At 40.5% G+C, this 17,348-nt stretch overlaps 1 protein-coding gene across 6 annotated transcripts in view; it reads left to right on the top strand.

The window, feature by feature from the left end:
• The window catches only part of LOC113012854 (TOX high mobility group box family member 2-like), an 82,291-nt gene extending 66,967 nt beyond the window's left edge, over positions 1–15,324 (top strand). For 4 of the 6 annotated variants that reach the window (XM_026153246.2, XM_026153244.2, XM_026153248.2 and 1 more), the window contains 5 exons: positions 7,043–7,273; positions 9,530–9,610; positions 11,417–11,815; positions 12,507–12,646; positions 13,559–14,190. In XM_026153246.2, coding sequence (XP_026009031.1) covers positions 7,043–7,273; positions 9,530–9,610; positions 11,417–11,815; positions 12,507–12,646; positions 13,559–13,604 — 897 coding nt within the window. In that variant the 3' untranslated portion in view covers positions 13,605–14,190. Of the gene's footprint in view, positions 1–7,042; positions 7,274–9,529; positions 9,611–11,416; positions 11,816–12,506; positions 12,647–13,558 lie in introns of all 6 variants that reach the window. The other 2 variants (XM_080294838.1, XM_026153245.2) reach the window with 1 other exon arrangement.
• The last annotated feature ends 2,024 nt before the right edge of the window (positions 15,325–17,348 follow it).

Genomic DNA, 17,348 nt, shown 5'->3' with positions numbered 1-17,348 from the left:
TTCCAGCTTGTGGTGAAAATTACAGGAAAAGAAATTATATATAGCATCTTGAAATCGCATTATTCTCACTGCTGGTGCTTTAACTGTGACTATTTATCTATTTATTAACCCAGAAAGGCTTAAGTGTCTGCAACCGCCACACTAAGCTGTGCAGCTCTTCACTGAGCTACTGTGAAGAGGTCCGCGTTTGTTTTGCTGAAAGATGTATTCCACTGTAGTGCAATCTAAATATATTATTGAATTTCCTTCATTGTTTATTAAATTTAAGGCTGTGGTTATTAACAGTGGATCCTACAAGCACTTGTGTGTAATAGTGGTCGGTCATGGTAATGAACTCAATGAGAATTATCTACACATTCTACTCCCATCAGGTCTGTGAATCATATTTCAGGTGTTTTCCAAAACAAACAATCAAAAAAAACAATAAACACACATTTCCTACACAAAACTAAAAGCCAGACATTCAAGGTTAGCCAATAAAGAGCCAGTTAGCAGTTGGTGAGGAGCCAAACTGAGAGGAAAACAAGGAAATGTTGGATTGAAATTCATCAGATGGACATTAGAGCAACACCAGTAATGAAAAATGTTGCTGTGCCACATTTCCTGTAAGTGTGAAAGAGGAAAGCGGTTTGCTTCAGACTCGCTGTGTTTACAGCTTGTGTCCGCTGCCCCCATGTGATCAAAAAAAAGAAAAAAAATAGTTAGTGCAGGTTGAAGAACGAACCGTTGGGTTTAATCTGCTATTACTCTGCAATCACCACTTTGAACAACAGTCACAGACAGTTTACGCAAATTGCATCTGCAATCGCTTCATCATTTGCTACTTCCCTGTGTATCAAAAACGCAGCAGTTGATTGTACAATGAAAAGTGAATTGGGGATTGCAGCCATTTATATGTCATCGTTCTGCATCATCACTGAGAAGTGTAGAGCGTAAGTGTTGGAGAACCTTTAAAATACGACAGAAAGTAGTGCGCGCATCAGGGATGTCGCATTTCTTTCCATTGTGGGAATTTGTGATGCAGATAGGTGAAGAAACAGTTTACGTTCAGATTTCCAGTAAATAGCCACATCCTCAGTTTTTCTTCATCCGGCACTTCTTGCCTCTTTCAAAGTGTACTTTATTCTGGAGATAACATTAAGGTGCTAATCTGTATCGGGAAAACAACGTTAGATGATTTGTTATTGAGACGTCGGCTTGTTAAATCTGCTTTTACAGTCCTCGGCCAAAGCTTATTTCACTACCGGCTTTCGATTGATGTTCTTAAACTGCAGATTTAAAAACCCTCTCATAGTCTGTTGCTCATTCTCCGGGCCACTGCACACTCACTGCAAAAAAAAGCATGTAAAAATAGGTTTTTATCTTCTTCTTCTTTGAGCTACTGTGTAGATCAAACTGTGTAACACACTCAAAACCAATAGCGTTTGTGTGTGTGTGTGTGTGCATCTATGAAACAAGGTGTGTAGATTTTGCAAGTGCATGGCATTCATTTTGATTTAGCGCTGTGCCCAGTATTTGCTTTTGTGTAACAGTCATCATTGTATCACCTTAGAGTAGTTCCTGTTTGTTTTTATGGCCTTTCAAAGCTGATACATTATGCAGCACTCTCCACTTTGCTGTTCACTGTATATGATAATGACTATGATAAGAAGACTATGATTGGAGAAAGACTTTTATACACTCTCATGCTATTATCGGATTTTATTGTCTAATTTTCATCTGTCTTAAGCTTTGTCAGTCACCGCGCGTGCACACAGTCCTCGTTGCGAGTCCTCTTCTTTCTATATCTTTCCACTCCTGTTTTCTTTAGATCGACTCTTCTTTTCTTTTGCATCTCACTTTCTTCACTATTCCCCAAATCCACCTCCACCCCTCTCTCTCTCTCTTTGCTGTTTTGATAGTGACGCAGTTACCAGGCTGTCAATTCTAATCTTGTCTTGCCAGTGCAGTGCTGTCCATTCAGAATCACAGCTACCCTCCTTTTCCTTATCTCTCTCTCTTCACCTACCACCCCTTCCATCTCTCTCTCTCTCTCTCTCTCTTTCCATCACTATCTCTCTCGCTCTCTCTCTCCATCACTATCTCTCTCGCTCTCAGACAACAGAAATGCTGATGGGATGAGCAAGCTAAGGCTGACTCTATAGTTCAATCTTTTCCTGGTAAACTAGAAAGCTGTGTTGGAAATAAATTTAGTCTCTGTTGCTGTGTACAGGACACGATGTTTTTTACCTAAGACATCCGCGTGCTGTTTCTGGTCGACCCCCTAATTGCAGTCTTTAAAAGCTTTTTTACCATCAGTGTATGTCTGCTCTGTGAATGTGCATTGTGTCCTCTTGCATGGAGAAAATTGGCAGGCAATTACTTAACTTTAAAAAAATGTTATTCAACGCACTCATCAGCCAATCTGTTAGGTACACCCTGCAGGTTGAACTTCCCTTTGCCTTCAGAGCTACTTTTATTCTTTATCCCAAGGGTGCTCTGTTGGATTGAAATCTGGTGACTGCGATGGCCTCTTGAGTGCAGTGAATTCACTGTCATGATCAACAAACCAGTTTTGTGACATTGTCCATTATCCTGCTGGAAGCAGCCATCAGAAGATGGGTACACTGTGGTCATAAAGGGAAGAACATAGTCAGCAACAATACTTGACAGTGACATTTAGGTGATGCTCAGCTGATATTAAGAGGCCCAGAGCATGCTGAGACAACCCTAACACCACCACCACCACCATACTGAACTGTTGATACAAGACAGAAATTAAGACTCGTCAGTGTCTTCCAGTCTTCTGCTGTCCAGGTTTGGTCTCGTCTGCTTCAAGATTCCATGCGTTGTGCTTTCAGAGATTCTGCATGCCTTGGTTGCGAAGAGTGCTTGTTTTGAATTATCAGCTTGAAGCAGTCTGGCCGTTCTCCTCCGACCTCTGACATCAACGAGGCATTTTCGCCCACCGGATATTTTTTTGGACTATTTACCGTAAACGTTAGAGATGGTTGTGTGGGAAAATCCCAGTAGATCAACAGTTTCTGAAATACTTAAATAAACCTGTCTGGTCTGGCCTGTCTGTAATGTGAATGCCGGATCTTATATGTAAATGCCAAAGACATCATGGTAAATTGTTACAGGTGGATTTGCTTTGGTACTTTTTTCCACAGTTTGTTATTTACACGTTTTACATTTTTATGTACAATTAGAAGATAAGCCAAAGGAGACCTCTGCACTGCTGCAGTGAATTTAACTGTTGTGGCTGCACTGAATCCATCCAGCACTGTAAATGTGAATACTTATTAAACAAGAAGGCCTGTGTTTAAACTAAAGTTACAGCTTCAGATTATGAGGGGCTGAGTTTTCCCTCTCATTTCCCTTTGTGTTTCAAAATGATAAAAGATAAAAATGATGGCTAAATAAATTGGCAAATAACATGGCATCATATGTTAAGCTAGCTTTAGCACAATAACAGTGATGCAAGACAAGAAATAAATATCAGTCACGTTAAAATCTGTCTGTTGAAAGCATATAATAAAAAGAGTTTCAAGTTTTGACATTTTGCATAGAGAGTCCATCTCGCAAGAGCACAAGATACCAGTCTTCTCAGTAGCAGTATCAGAAAATAGACCAGAATGCACTGGAGCCACGAGATGTTGCATTATGAATAAGGGATGTGACTGTCTCTTTTTCTCAACTGACAACAACAGCTGTCATAATCATTACTGTTCACTGCACCTGCACGAGAGAACCCGGCAAAATAAGCTTGATATTGTGTAGTTGGCTGTGTGGTGAGTAAGTGTTTATCCAGCGTCGATAGTTTGTAGGGCCAGAAAGAAAAAACTATAGTGATGAATATGGCTGCGATCACTTTTTCACTTTCTCATTTGAAAGATATTTCGTTTTACAGAAGACTGTGTCGGTTAATGAGACTGGTCTTCTTAAATATAAAGTCAAAGCTGTGGAGTTTTCTCTTAATAGGTGTTCAGGGCTCGAGTGTGAGGAAACCAGGCAGAGCACATTAAAACAAAAAGATTATTTAGCAGGCAAAATGACAGGCCAGTGGGCCTAGTTTAATATTCTAATACAAAGTGTTTCTCTGCGGTACTTTGTTAAGGAAGAAAAAAGATCCGATGTTAAATTGCCTTTTTTGCAGAGAAGTTTACATTAAGTTGTTTTTTTTAATACATATATATTTATATATAAAGGTAATCTCATAAATGAAGGAAACCACTTTCACAATTAGATTTAGATGAAACATGCTGAAGAAAGATGAGAACAAATTAATCATCTGAGGGGGTGATTTTTTTTTTCCTGCTTATTTTTCTGGGAGAAAATTATTAATACTGTGCAGAGTGAGCAGTTTTCACTTACTGTTGTCTCTTTAGAAGTATGTGAGCCATCTTTATTAATCTTTCAGAGTCACTGTCAGCTTTTTACTGTATATACTTGAGCTGAGAACATGAATCTCTGATTATAAGACGTGGAAATAAAGAAAGAAATGAAAGAATACGCCCTTTATTCTCCTGGTTGATTGCATTCTGCTGTGGGCTGTTGTGTGTCATCATTCTTTCCTCTGTATGAATACATGTGAATTTTCCTGGCGATTATTTAGCCTTCTTCTTCTTCTTTTTTATGTTTTGTCATTCCATTAGCTCTACCTTCAGTTTATTCTATTTTCACTTCAAAGGCTTGGGTGGAACAGATGTCGTTTCAAATGCCTGTCTTCTGCCTCATTGCCTAAAAGTGAGGGATGATTATTTTTTAATGAAACCGCACACACTCGCACGGGGGGAAAAAAAGAATATTACCTGTAAGCTGTGAAATAGACAAGCAATACTTTCACATCATCCTGAATGGGGAACATTCATTCATTTCACACCACAAAGGCCATTTTGAAGTTTTCCTTAGCTGCCAAATGTGCTTCTGGACCTTGAATTTTGATTAGTTAATTTCATGCTGTGTGGAATACAGTATGTTGTTTGGCAAATGCCTCGCTAAAAACAATGCACTTTTCAAAGGCAGTCGTTTCTTGTTTTCCAATCGACGGTGAAAGGGGAAAACACGGCCTTTGCTTAATCTAGTGATAAGTATGCACTGAATGGAAATGAACGTCTTTAAATGTCCTAAAGTTGCTGTTCGATACTCACGCGGGGACAAATCTTTTTTCACGGTTTGCACCCACACTGAGCTTTACCACTGAACCCCCTGGATGAGTGGATTATGAAAGCAAACATTCAAAGATGGTTAGAAGTTTTTTTTTAAAATGCAACATGATTAAACAGGAACTTGGCCTTGGAGATGATGCGCGTTTGCCAAAATAGAGAAGAATTCGCTGTCACTTCCCTCAGAGCTCTTAACAACGTTTGAGTAACTCGGCGTAACCCGACAACCGCAACGAGTGCACATCAGCATCTTTCATTTGACTTAATACCAATGTATATCATCATATATTCCGCATGTCATTATTTCTATGATATGGATGGAAATTAGATTGTTTTTTTTCTGCCTTTATAGCAACCAGGAAATCAGGTTAACTGATGTTTCACTGCTACTAATGGCAACATCAAGCCATCACTTTTTCTTCACCGTCTCTCTCTCCCTCTCTCTCCTGGCTCCCTCTCCCGTCTCCGTTCATCTCCGTAAAGAAGGCAATTTCCATATAGAATCACATCCAGCATCAGGTGACCTGGATTTGACTCCCAGTCAAAGCCCTGCATGGAAAATGAGAATGTATTCATGTGTATTGGATCAAGTACATCACACAGATGTGAACAGTTTTGCCTCCTGAAAATGTCGAGAGATTGCAGTGTATTATTGTTGACAAACTGGGTGTGTGGAAAATTCCCTCTCTGCTGGTTTCCTGAAAACATGCCATTATTTCTGGTACACTTGAAAGAAGCATTTTTTTAAAAAAGGAGGAAAAAAGGAAAATATAAAATATCTATTAATTCTGCAGCCATTAATTTAAGCAACTAGTGACATTTTGCAAACTTACTGGGAAATGTCCCTATAACCCAAACCTGCTTAAATTAAACTGGAACTGAGATTACTGTATTTATCACATAGCTGCATTTAAATCTAAAATCCTGAAGGCACCACAAACAAGGCAAGAGGTCAAGTTCAGTGAGTTTAGTGGAGGTGTAGATGTCTGCCTTCCTCCACCTGTCAGTCAAAGTGAACACACCCTGAACTTTACACCTTAACGTTCACAAGGTTGAGTGGAACTGTAAATCCTCCCACTCAGCTAAGTGGCTAATTAGCTATAGAGACCAAAACCATCTTTTTACAGCTGTTTACCCCTTAGAGGTAAAAAGCTGATGTGGTGTTGTCGTCACACTATTAGGTAGGCTGGCATCCGGGTTGCCAGACAGGCAAAAGGTTCGACTTAATAGTTCAAGAAGGAAGTCATGTGGGATTTTCACATTTATATCAGTAGGTATCACTGGCAGTATTTTATTTAAGCTAAAAAGTAAGTAACACAGGAATGTAACAGCTATTTTTTTTCACATATCCAATTTGGGGTCACTTCAGCTGTCATAGGGTGAAAAGCAGGGTACACCCTGAGCAAGTCACCAGTCTGTTGCAGGGTTAACACAAAGAGATGCTCATATTCACAGCTATGGCCAATCTAGAATTGTTCATTAGCCTAACCCATGCCTACCTGGAGAGAAGACATGCAACGCCCACACAGAAAGGCCCCAGCTGGTCGGTGGATCCAAATCCAGGACCATGCTGTGAGGCAACAGTGCTGCTAAGCACCTGACTGTGCTTCCCACAAGAATCTGTGTAGATCAGTTTGGACACTAAAAGTACCGCCGTTTTTGGCACGTTTTGGTTGCTACTGAAATTTAGTCCAACTTTCTCTAAAATTGTGCAAAATTGTATGTTTGTGCATAACCTACATATACTGTACATGATGCCCTGGAAAAACTAGAGTATCTTGTCCAACCAATGCATCGGGCACATAAAACTTCTTTCTGCGGTAGCTGATATTATGAAGTGATTTATGACGGTTTCCTTGTCTCTCTTTCTCCCCATCCATTTCTTCTGTCTTCAGATAAGCAGTGAGAAGCGACCCTCAGCAGAAATGATGAAGCCCAAACCCAAACCTCAAAAGAAGAAGAAGAAGAAGGACCCCAACGAGCCACAGAAACCCGTGTCTGCATATGCGCTCTTCTTCAGAGACACCCAAGCAGCCATCAAGGGCCAAAACCCAAATGCTACCTTCGGGGACGTGTCCAAGATCGTGGCCTCCATGTGGGACAGCCTAGGCGAAGAACAGAAGCAGGTAAAAACTATTTCGTGTAGGTGCAGAAGGTTTAAAACAACATGCTGTGCAAAAGTCTAGGCACCAAAATGAGCTTTCCAGATGGGAGCACGCACAGTGTGCAATGACGCAAACACGCGTACACATTTTGATTGCGGTCGCTCCAGTAGATGGCGCATGTGCTGCAGCAGAGGCAGGCAGCCTTTCGTTGGCATTATCTGCCGTGTAATTACCAGAACATTGCTGTGAGATACAGCTCACCTTAATGAGCTAGTTCTTCTCTTTCCAAAGATAATCCATCCGTTTATCCCCACTCCCCTGACTCTCATTAAAATGATTTTCTTTCTAAATTTAATTCTACCAAAGGGAAGGAAGCGGAGGGAGGGGGAGTGTTCTCTGCAACAACAGCCATAAAACAGTCTGAGACTAACAAAGTAGGACATTTTATAGGCAGGAAATGGTCAGTATGGGAAAAATATAAACATGCTTGGGGAGATTTAAAGAGTCTAGGACTGATAATGTTATGCAGGAGGTAAATACACACATACTCACGCGCTCGCGCACCTCTGCAAAAGCAAGCAATCACATGTGAATGTGATTACTATCAAAGCCATCTATCTTAGCAGTGTAGTGTCCATAGAAAGTGAAAACGGCTTTTCCAGAAATAAAACAGAAAAATTGAAACTCATCTTTGCCAAAAAAAAAACTCCCACAAAGCGCTAGGCCAAGGTAGTGTCCCATTTCCTCTGTCCCACCAGCCTCCACAATATGTATCTTCATTGGCCCTCTGACAAGCTGGAATGTGTGAAGTTCTCATTTCCACTCTCTTTATTTATATCTCTCGCCTTCTATTTTGATCCTGCCTAGAATACAGAATTAGTGAGCTCCCTCCACTATCGACTCATCCTTGGATTGAGCTGAAGGGCATCTTGGCTATCCAGGAGGAGCAATCTATTGTTTTTTTTTCTCTATTCGACATGATCTCTAGTTTCAGTTCAGCAGTAATAGGTGGGAAGTAATACTGATGACAGATATAGACGGCCATCACTTTATTTTTCGTGGGTTTTCACCTGCAAGAGAAATCGCAGTTGTTAGCTGTTAATTAAATCGTCTGTTTCATGGGATGAACAAAGTGTAATTTTAGGAAAGGATGTAAAAGAGTTCAGACAGGGCTCTGCAAAGCTCCTGTGTAGCTTCTAGACTAGCTTAGTGCTTTACCAGTGTACATCAATCACATAAAAAGATTTCAAGTTCCTGCATTGTGGCTTGTTTTCAGAAAACTTTTAGGATTATTAAAGTTTCAGGTCCTTTGCTGAATGAATAGACGTGTTTGTGCAAAACATTTAGAAAAGTATCATTTTGATATCAGTAAATGTGTTCATACCGGCTCCAGTACTGCAACAACAGTACAGTATATAAACACATTTTTTTCCTACTAAGAAGGATTTTTCTCTATCTTTTCTTTTTGTTTTGCATAATAGACATCATTTTGCCTCATTTTGCCTCATAGCCCTTATAGTTAATAGCACCATTTTCCATCATGGTGTTGCATCCTACACAGACACTCATCATTACATATATATATATATATATATATATATATATATATATATATATATATATATATATATATATATATATACACACCTATATATGCTGGCAGAAAATACCTGTATAACAGCACACACGCAGAGGTCCATGTGCGCTCACAAACTCACATTCTTCATGCAAACACACTTCAGTCTGTTGGAAAACACATGACATCAGAGGCTTGTACATCCCTCTGACAATATGAAAGGCAGTTTCAAACAAAACTCACATCGTAATGTGCCAAATGACAACAACCATTCTGGTTTATCACTAATGTACTGATAGTGTTATTGTGGAGCTAAAGGGACAGAGAGAGAGAAGTTCCAGTTCATTTCTCTAGGTGGATTGGAATGGAAATGATGTGTCGCTACAATAGAGAGAGACACATTGAGATGAGGGAGTATTAGTGCTGTGATGAGGAAATAGAGGTGTTCTGTACCATTGGCTCTGATGGAAAGGGAAACATTAAGCATCTTTTTATGTGTATGTGTGTGTATGTTTGTGTGTGCGTGCATGTTCATGTGCGCAGGATGTGTTTAAGAGAGTGTTAGAGTTTGCCTTTAAAAAAAAAGTCGTGTGTGTGTGTTTATTGACAGATGTGTGTGTCTGTGTGTGTCTGCACGTTTATGAGCGAGTCAAACTCTGCTCTCACCTGAAGCCTCTTGTTTTGATTTTATTTCTTCACAGGGGTACAAGAGGAAAACCGAGGCGGCTAAGAAAGAGTACCTGAAAGCCTTGGCCGCGTACCGAGCCAGTCTGGTTTCCAAGGTAACGCTTATGACACACAGGCCCTGGCTAAGACTGATGATGGATTGGATGTAAAATACTTGCTAATGGGCTGGGAGGACCTTCTTTCGCATGAGCTGGTGGTGGTGAAAAAGAGTGTGGTTGGGGGGGGGGGGGGGGGGCATGTGATGCTCAAAGTACAGGCCCTATTTGGAACAATACTTGATTTCCATAGGGTGCACAGTGGGGGTAGGGGTTTGTAGTTGGTATGGTGATATAGGGTGAAGGGTTGGGGGAGGGGTCGGCCAGTCAAAGCACACATCCATAATGGCCATAATGTGTATGCGGCTTAGAGAAGACAATATAATAACTCTCTTATGCGCTATGTGGGCTATCAGATACTCTGTACTGTATGTATCTTTGGAAATAAGCAATCATTAATTTACCTGTGTCCTGCATTAGTTCCTCCTCTCGTCATCTAGAGCTGGAAGCACATCCAAATCAGCAGAGGCATTTGTGGGCTTTGCTGCTATTCCCACCTCTGACACTTTCCCGCTAATTCAGATCTATGACATCCTTTTTGCCCCATGAATGATGCCGGTTTGTATAAACCAGCAACGCAGCACAGGGAATAACGAAAGGCAAGGAGGAGGGCTGCGAATTGCATTGTTTAGTGCCGTCTTGTATTAACAACACACAATGTAGTGTGGTGAAGATTCCTTTTGTCATTCCATTTGTTCTGCAGGCAAACAGTCTCATTTCTCTGCCTGGGGTCCTGCATATATGTATGTGTGTGTGTGCACGTGTGTGTGTGGGTGTGTGTGTCCCACTCCTTTTCCCATCTATCTGTCAAGGTGTGTATTGATCATTACCTCGGCCCCTTGCTCTATTCATACAAATGGGCTCCATTACCTTCTAATCAACACTGATGGCTGGAGATGAGCAATCTGACAGCTCATCACAGGAGCCTGGAGAGGGTGGGGTGAAGATAGAGGTGGGGTGTTTTACGGGTGTTGCTCCTGCTCAGTGTGGTACTGTCCAGCCTGGGAAAGGTCAAATTCAGAGGGGTTTTTTGGTGAAGTTTACGATTTTTTTGTTTTTAATCTGTACAATCTTTGCCCATCTGTCAGCTCCTCTACATGGGTGTAGAGGTGACAACTGTCGCATGCTTAAAAGAAAAATCCAGCAGGGGTTTATTCTCATATTTTGCGCATTATGAATATTGATATAGATTATATTTTATGCACAGCCTGGAGCCTCGTAGAGATTTAGTAAACAAATCCTCAGTCAATAAAGAAAGTAATTTGTGCAAGGGTGCAAGCTTTCCACAAATAATTCAGCAGTAAATGTAACGCTTTAGGAGATAGCCTGTTTAGGTTCTAATTAGATGAAAAAGCCTTTATTACATACCTACATGCTTAATAAGAAAGCTAGCTCAGCTTTGCATAAATACTAGATCAGGGGAAACAGCTGCATGGATCTGTTGATTTTTCTCATCGAAATTTTAGAAAGAAAGCAAAGAAGCAAAGATCTCAAACTATTGCTTTAAAAAATAATTCTCTGTAAGTCCAACAAAAATGTATGATGGAAAATAGCAGGATATCCCTGTGGCTGTGATAGGAAACAGATACGACCTGGTTTGCTTGCTGGCACTTTCCTGTAGCATAACAATGCGTGCAGTTTAAAAAAAATAAAACCTATTCAACAATACAGAGCATGACGGGGAAAAAAAGTTTCTCTTTAAAAGGAATGAGGGAGACGTGTTATTATCAGATGAATATTGGCTGATGAGTGCAGTGTCCTTAATGGGGCCTTTCTTGTCTTAATATGATGTATTTTCATCCACAGACATACAATGACCCTGAACCAAAAAGTGCCCAGCAGACCAGCCAGTCCTCCCACATGATGCCCCCCAAGCAGCCTCTGTACAGCGTGCCCCCTCAGCCCTCCTCACCGTACCTGGGCCCGCCGGGCTCCTTTCCCCTGTCAGACCTCCAGAGCTACGGCGGGCCACCCCGCCACACACTGGCGCAGACCCTCGGCCAGTCCCAGATGCTCCCACCCAGCATGAGTGCCTCTCCCCCAGCACCCTTCCAAATCAGCCCACCTCTGCATCCGCACGCTCAGCTCTCCCTGCATCAGAGCTCCCTGCTCAACCAGCCAATCCGAATGCAGCAGTCGCAACCAATCATCTCGCACCAAATGGGGCTCCAGGCACCTCTGCATTCCCCTCCTCTCAGCCAACAGGTTGGTCTAGCTGTTATTAAAATTCACTATGCATGCTTCTTCTACAGATGATCAACAACACACATGCTAGCAGACATCATGAGCTACTTTCAGCTTCTCGATTGTTGGGTCGCCACTCGAGTAGCTCTGCATGTTTCATTTGGCAGATATTTTCCACCAGATGCCCATTCCTTATATAACCCCAAAGGGATTTGTGTTTCCTCTAGACTCACTTCACATACAAATATACAAATATCATCACCTTTATTTACTTCCTAATTAGCTTCCATAGATATTCAGCGTCTAATGCTTCTTCCGTTGTGATTTAATATAAAATCAACAACAGTTATTCATCGGTTACTGCTGTTTTCTAAAGAGGAAAAACTTCCAGTAAAGCCTCGCTCTCTAATAAAGAGTTCTCAATTCCTCTTTTAACGCATAAAAGACCCATTTAGTCTCAATCAAACTGTTTTCTCTTTTCCCTCTGAGTCCATAATGTTTCCATTCCAGCAGCAGGGTGTCTTGCCAAACTAAGAAGGGTGATTTCGTCAATGCAATGGGGCCAAATGTGAATGCGTAACAACTCATATAGACCAGTGGCAACATTTAGCCTTATACAGTATCATGGCTCAGCAAACTCTGATGGCTGGCCATCATAAAGCTGAAGTCGTGTAACATCCTGTGCTCATCTCGCCTCTCCTGCTATCTGCAGGGTTTCTCCCATATTCAAGCTGATTACCAGAACAGTGTTGGGGGCTCACAGTCTCCCGGGGCCCCCAATCCAGTGCACGGCCAGAACCCCGACTGGGATAGCGAGTACTGCAACAGGGACTGCGGACCCAACCATTGCAGGTGAGCTCTTTGCACCGCTTACAATATTATGCTGTTAGTATATTAGTTCTTTCCTTACGGGAATTACAGAGTCAGACACACACACACACAAAAAGCTCTGTCCCTCTGTGAGTGCAATCCAAGACATTTGATTGTTGAGAATACTAAGCAGCTGTCTGACAGTTACTCATTTTCCAAATGAGTTACTCTAAACCACTTCACTTTCACACTCAGAGACTCAGACAGTATTAATCATAAACTGCAATTTCCCTGCTAAAGCAAAGCATCTCCTTGAAATTGAAATGAGTAATGCAGCAGTAGAACAATGCTATTACCAAGCTTGGAAAAAAGTGTGACATCCAATTAAGTTTCCCCGTGTTTCGCTCGGCACACGTTGCCTTATTGAATCAAGATATCCGAGCAGGCACGAGAAGAATGTTTTGTCTCACACCTGAAACGCTGCGTTGCTACTTTGAGAGGCAGCTGAGCTGGAAGTCGGCGTCTCCTGTATTTAGAGCTGATTCATCTGGATGTCAAACGGGATCACGCCTAGGTCAAATCATGTTTGACAGTCTTTGAAGTAATATTGGGTGTTTGCTTAAACCTTTACTCTCAGTGTCAAGTCATTGTAGTTTGTAGTTTTGGAGGGAGCTAAGTTGTCTCCAGTATGTCAGTAGAGATAACTGGAGAACAGACTTTGTGTTTGACATTTCAAGTAACAAGTGATCTTCAAATTTTGGCTTCACGCTTATTGATGTGCGCGCTTCATCGTCAGCTTTTATGTTTGTTCTGAAGCCGCTCTCTAATGCCAGTCCCGCCGTGACAAATGTTTAACAATCCTTCAGCATTTTCCCAGTGAAATATAGGATAACACCCCCGTATTCACACGTATATCCAGCCATACATTAACGCTGTTTTTCTTTCTTTCCTCAGCAGCAGCGGCATGGGAGCTCGAGACAAGCCTCTCTACCTCACTTGAAGTTGAAAGACCTCCAAATGTCAGACTCCAGGGAGCTTTCTAACATAACAACAACATCATCGATGTATCTGCTTCTACACCATTTTTTTTTCTCTTTCTCTCTCTCTCTCTTTTTTTTTCCTGATGGATTTCAAAAATCCCAAAGACTGCTACAGTAACTTCACCTATTTGCCAAGCACTTAGATCGGCCAGAAGCCCGAGGCACTTCTCTTGCTTTTTTTTTTCCTTATCAGTGAACTTTCCATTTTTTGAGGGGGCAGTGAGTTTTAAGCTCATGCCAACATACTGGAAATGAAGACCAAAAAAAAAAAAGAAAAGAAAAAGAAAGAAAAAAAACATCTTCTCATTTTGTCTAGATTTTTTTAAAAAAGATGATTCCACTCCTCTTTGCTCCATTACGCTGTTTGCCATGGACTGCCCTTGTTTTGGGGAGTTAAAATGCTCAAAGCATACTCCAAGTGTAGGGTCTTGGGTAGAAAAGCTAACGCAGGAAAATAGAATATAGTCACCCCATCGGGGTGGATGTTCTTCGGGACAGACTGAAACACCCGAAGTGAGTGAAAGCAAAGCGACATTTAAAATGAAGGTATAGTCACAAACGCATTTGTAAATCATCCTTGCCCTCAGTAGAGGACTTCATCCTTTCCTTTATTTATCACAGCGTGATTGTAAATATCACCAAAATGGATTCCTCTTATGTGTGTATTTAGCTGCAGTCCCTTGCCTTTTTCTTTTTTCTTTTTTTCCAATTGTTTTTTTTTCTGTGCAGGCGGATTCAGTGAGGGAATACACACACTAAAACTCGTGTTGAAACTGTGTTCACCAGTCTCAAATCTCTCCAAAATAAAGAGGGAAATGCAAAGACTGCAAAATGCTCAATTTCCTCCACAGCTGGCAGAGCTCCGGCAGAGAGTGTCGCACTCTCTTCACATGGCCTCAGGACGCTGCAGAACTGTAGAGGTCAAAGATTGAAACCTCTCCTTTTAGCTCCTCCTACTTACTAGGTCAGTAAAGACCACACCCTCCTCCCCTACACCTGTGACCCCGCCCAGCCACCCCTTAGTCCCAGCACCACTTGTACAGGTGAATAACAAAAAAACAAAAAAAAAGTTGCTAAATGTGAAATGTTACTAAAGGTTAAAAAAGAAAAAAAAACATAACAGTGGGTTTTAAAGTTTTTGACTAGTTTTATTAGGTGTTTTAGAATTGTGTTGAACTCATCTTTATCTTTTTTTTCTGTAAAGAAAAATAATTCTTTAAGATTTTCTTTTTTTTCACTGTAGCAGGATTTTGTTTCAGAGGATTGCTCGTCAGGACAGATATTTTAATTTTGTGTATAAACCTGCCAAACATACTTCTTTTAAAGTTTTAAAGCCAGTGATGAGAGAACCCATTATGTTTTTGTTAAATATCATATGGTCATTCTATTTAATTTGGTTGCAGGTTCCACATCTATTTATAAATGAAATGAAGTAAAATTTTGGCTTATTTTAATCAGGGTGCATTATTATTATTATCATTATTATTATTATTATTATTATTATTACTATTAATGATCAAACTACATGATTATTAGAATAATATTTTTTCAAAAACTGCTGTTGGTGCTAATGTACCAGCATTAGATTCTTTTTTCTTTTCTTTTTTGTGTCACAATTACTTCTTTTTGTTTTCTTTTGTCTGTAATAAAATGTTTAAAGTGAAAAACAAAACAAAAAAAGGTGTGCGTCTCTGCTTGTTTTTGACTGCATGGCTGTCATTAAGTCTTAACAGATTCATTAGTGTTTTTGATGAGCTCTGCCTGATCGCTACAGCAACCTGTAAACGCAACTTTGCATTCCCCCTGCATGTGTCTGGGGTTAATTAGGAGAATTACCTTTGATGTAGCAGGAGTTGATGTAGCTGCTGTCACATGGCTCATTAGGTGAAAAGTTAAGGCTTGATAGTGTAACTTCATTTAACGTGCTTTTAACCTTTTCGCTGTTTCTATTTTTTCTTCCCCACCCCATAAAATCCAGACTAGATCAATATAAAACACCAAGCAACATTTTTTTCCTGCCCCCTGGCCATGTTTTTTTTTGCTAAAAGGTGCCATGATGAAACTCAGAGTTGATGCAGCAGTACACGGCCTTTCAGAGAACTACCTGAGAAGAAGAAGAACAAAATCTGCCTTTTAGTTATGAATTTCACAGTTGGATTAAAGGTAAAATAGAAATGGAATCTATCAGCCTTTCGCATCAGCGCTTTCTCTACCCTTTCTACTCCCCCTCTCCCTCTCTCTTTTGCCCTCTTGCTCTCTCTTTCCATCGTGGTGATGGCGCAGTGCCCCCTAGAGCCGATTCACAAAACTATAACCTCCCAGTTTGTTAGTTCCCCTAAAGCGGGTGTCTATCAAAGCGCCCAGGGGCCAGAATGGGCCTGTCAGAGACTCCAATCTGATGCATTACACGGCTTTCGAAAATGTAAAGAACAAAAATATAAAAAATGTTTACAAGCTTATAGTTTCATAAGTTTTATGGCTTTTTCTACTGATAAAGCGCTCCCCCGTGACAAGTCAGAGTAAACAAGTAATAGATATACAATGAAATAACAGAGTGCCTGTTTTTTTTCGCCAGATGCTATAGAAATGTTTGGTTTTTACGGTAGGTTTACTGTCAAAAATCATGTTTAAAAAACGTCATTCTGTCAATTATTACAAATGTTCTGTTTTATAACTCTATGACAGTTTGTGCAATAAGCTAACAGAACATTTATTTCTTGCAGTTTAGGTCCAGAGCAACAGTTATTTCACATGCAGACAAACTGAGATGTACTGCTCAAACTGAGTTTCGTGTTCTTATATTAAAATGTCTCTGGGATTCAATGTGTAGTTAAGCTTCTTTACGCTAACAGCCAGGAGAGTTTCACTGGTCTGTCCCACTTATGATCAAAATGGGTTGTACCAAAATATAAAATGAGTTTGACATCCTTGCCCTAAACCCTCAAAATAGAAAGATACTTTAATTATAGTAAATCAGATTCCTAAAAGTGGGACGCTGATATGTTTTAACAGTGATAAAGGATATCAAAGGCTTCACTATCATTCCCTCTTCAGTTGTGCCCTTGAGCAACCCTCACCCATGGCTCATCTTCATCTGCAGCATGTTCGTCTTAGGAAAAATACTCTGCTAAAACACAGGTAAACTAGCATTTGTTAGACTAATTTAATAATTTGTGAACGGAAACGTAGAGATTAGTAATATTAATAATAAGGTTTGCACAGTTTCAAAGGCAGACGTTCTAAATTTAATATGTTTTGTTGTTTTATTGCGTGGGTGATTACCGTAGTTCGGCAGTTTCCTTTCAGTGATTCGCCATCATCTTTCTATTGATGGGCCTCTATCGCCACCTGCTGGTGAAATCTAGTATTTGCTACACAGCCCTAATGTTGATGCCAAAAGCAGATGAAAGTTTTTTTGTTTTTAGAAGCTGTAAAACGATGATCATATGTTATAACAAAAACATTTGCAATAGTCGGCTTTCTGTAGTCTAAACTAATTGTATAATATTATATACATTTTTTTTTTTTAAAACTGATTTTACCCACACTGTCTTCAAGATAAAGAATACACTAACACCTCGACTTCACCACATCTTCTGAAAATGCTTTGAACCCTTTCCCCACTTCCATCTTCACTTAATATATCAAAATACTCTGTATTTGTAGACGTGACTTGCGCATTCATCGGCTCCTTGCCTGTCCAA

The sequence above is a fragment of the Astatotilapia calliptera genome, chromosome 20 (assembly GCF_964374335.1).
Source record: "Astatotilapia calliptera chromosome 20, fAstCal68.1, whole genome shotgun sequence".
Lineage (NCBI taxonomy): Eukaryota > Metazoa > Chordata > Actinopteri > Cichliformes > Cichlidae > Astatotilapia > Astatotilapia calliptera.
Note: the sequence above shows the minus strand (reverse complement) of the source record. Positions and strands in the feature narration are given on the sequence as shown.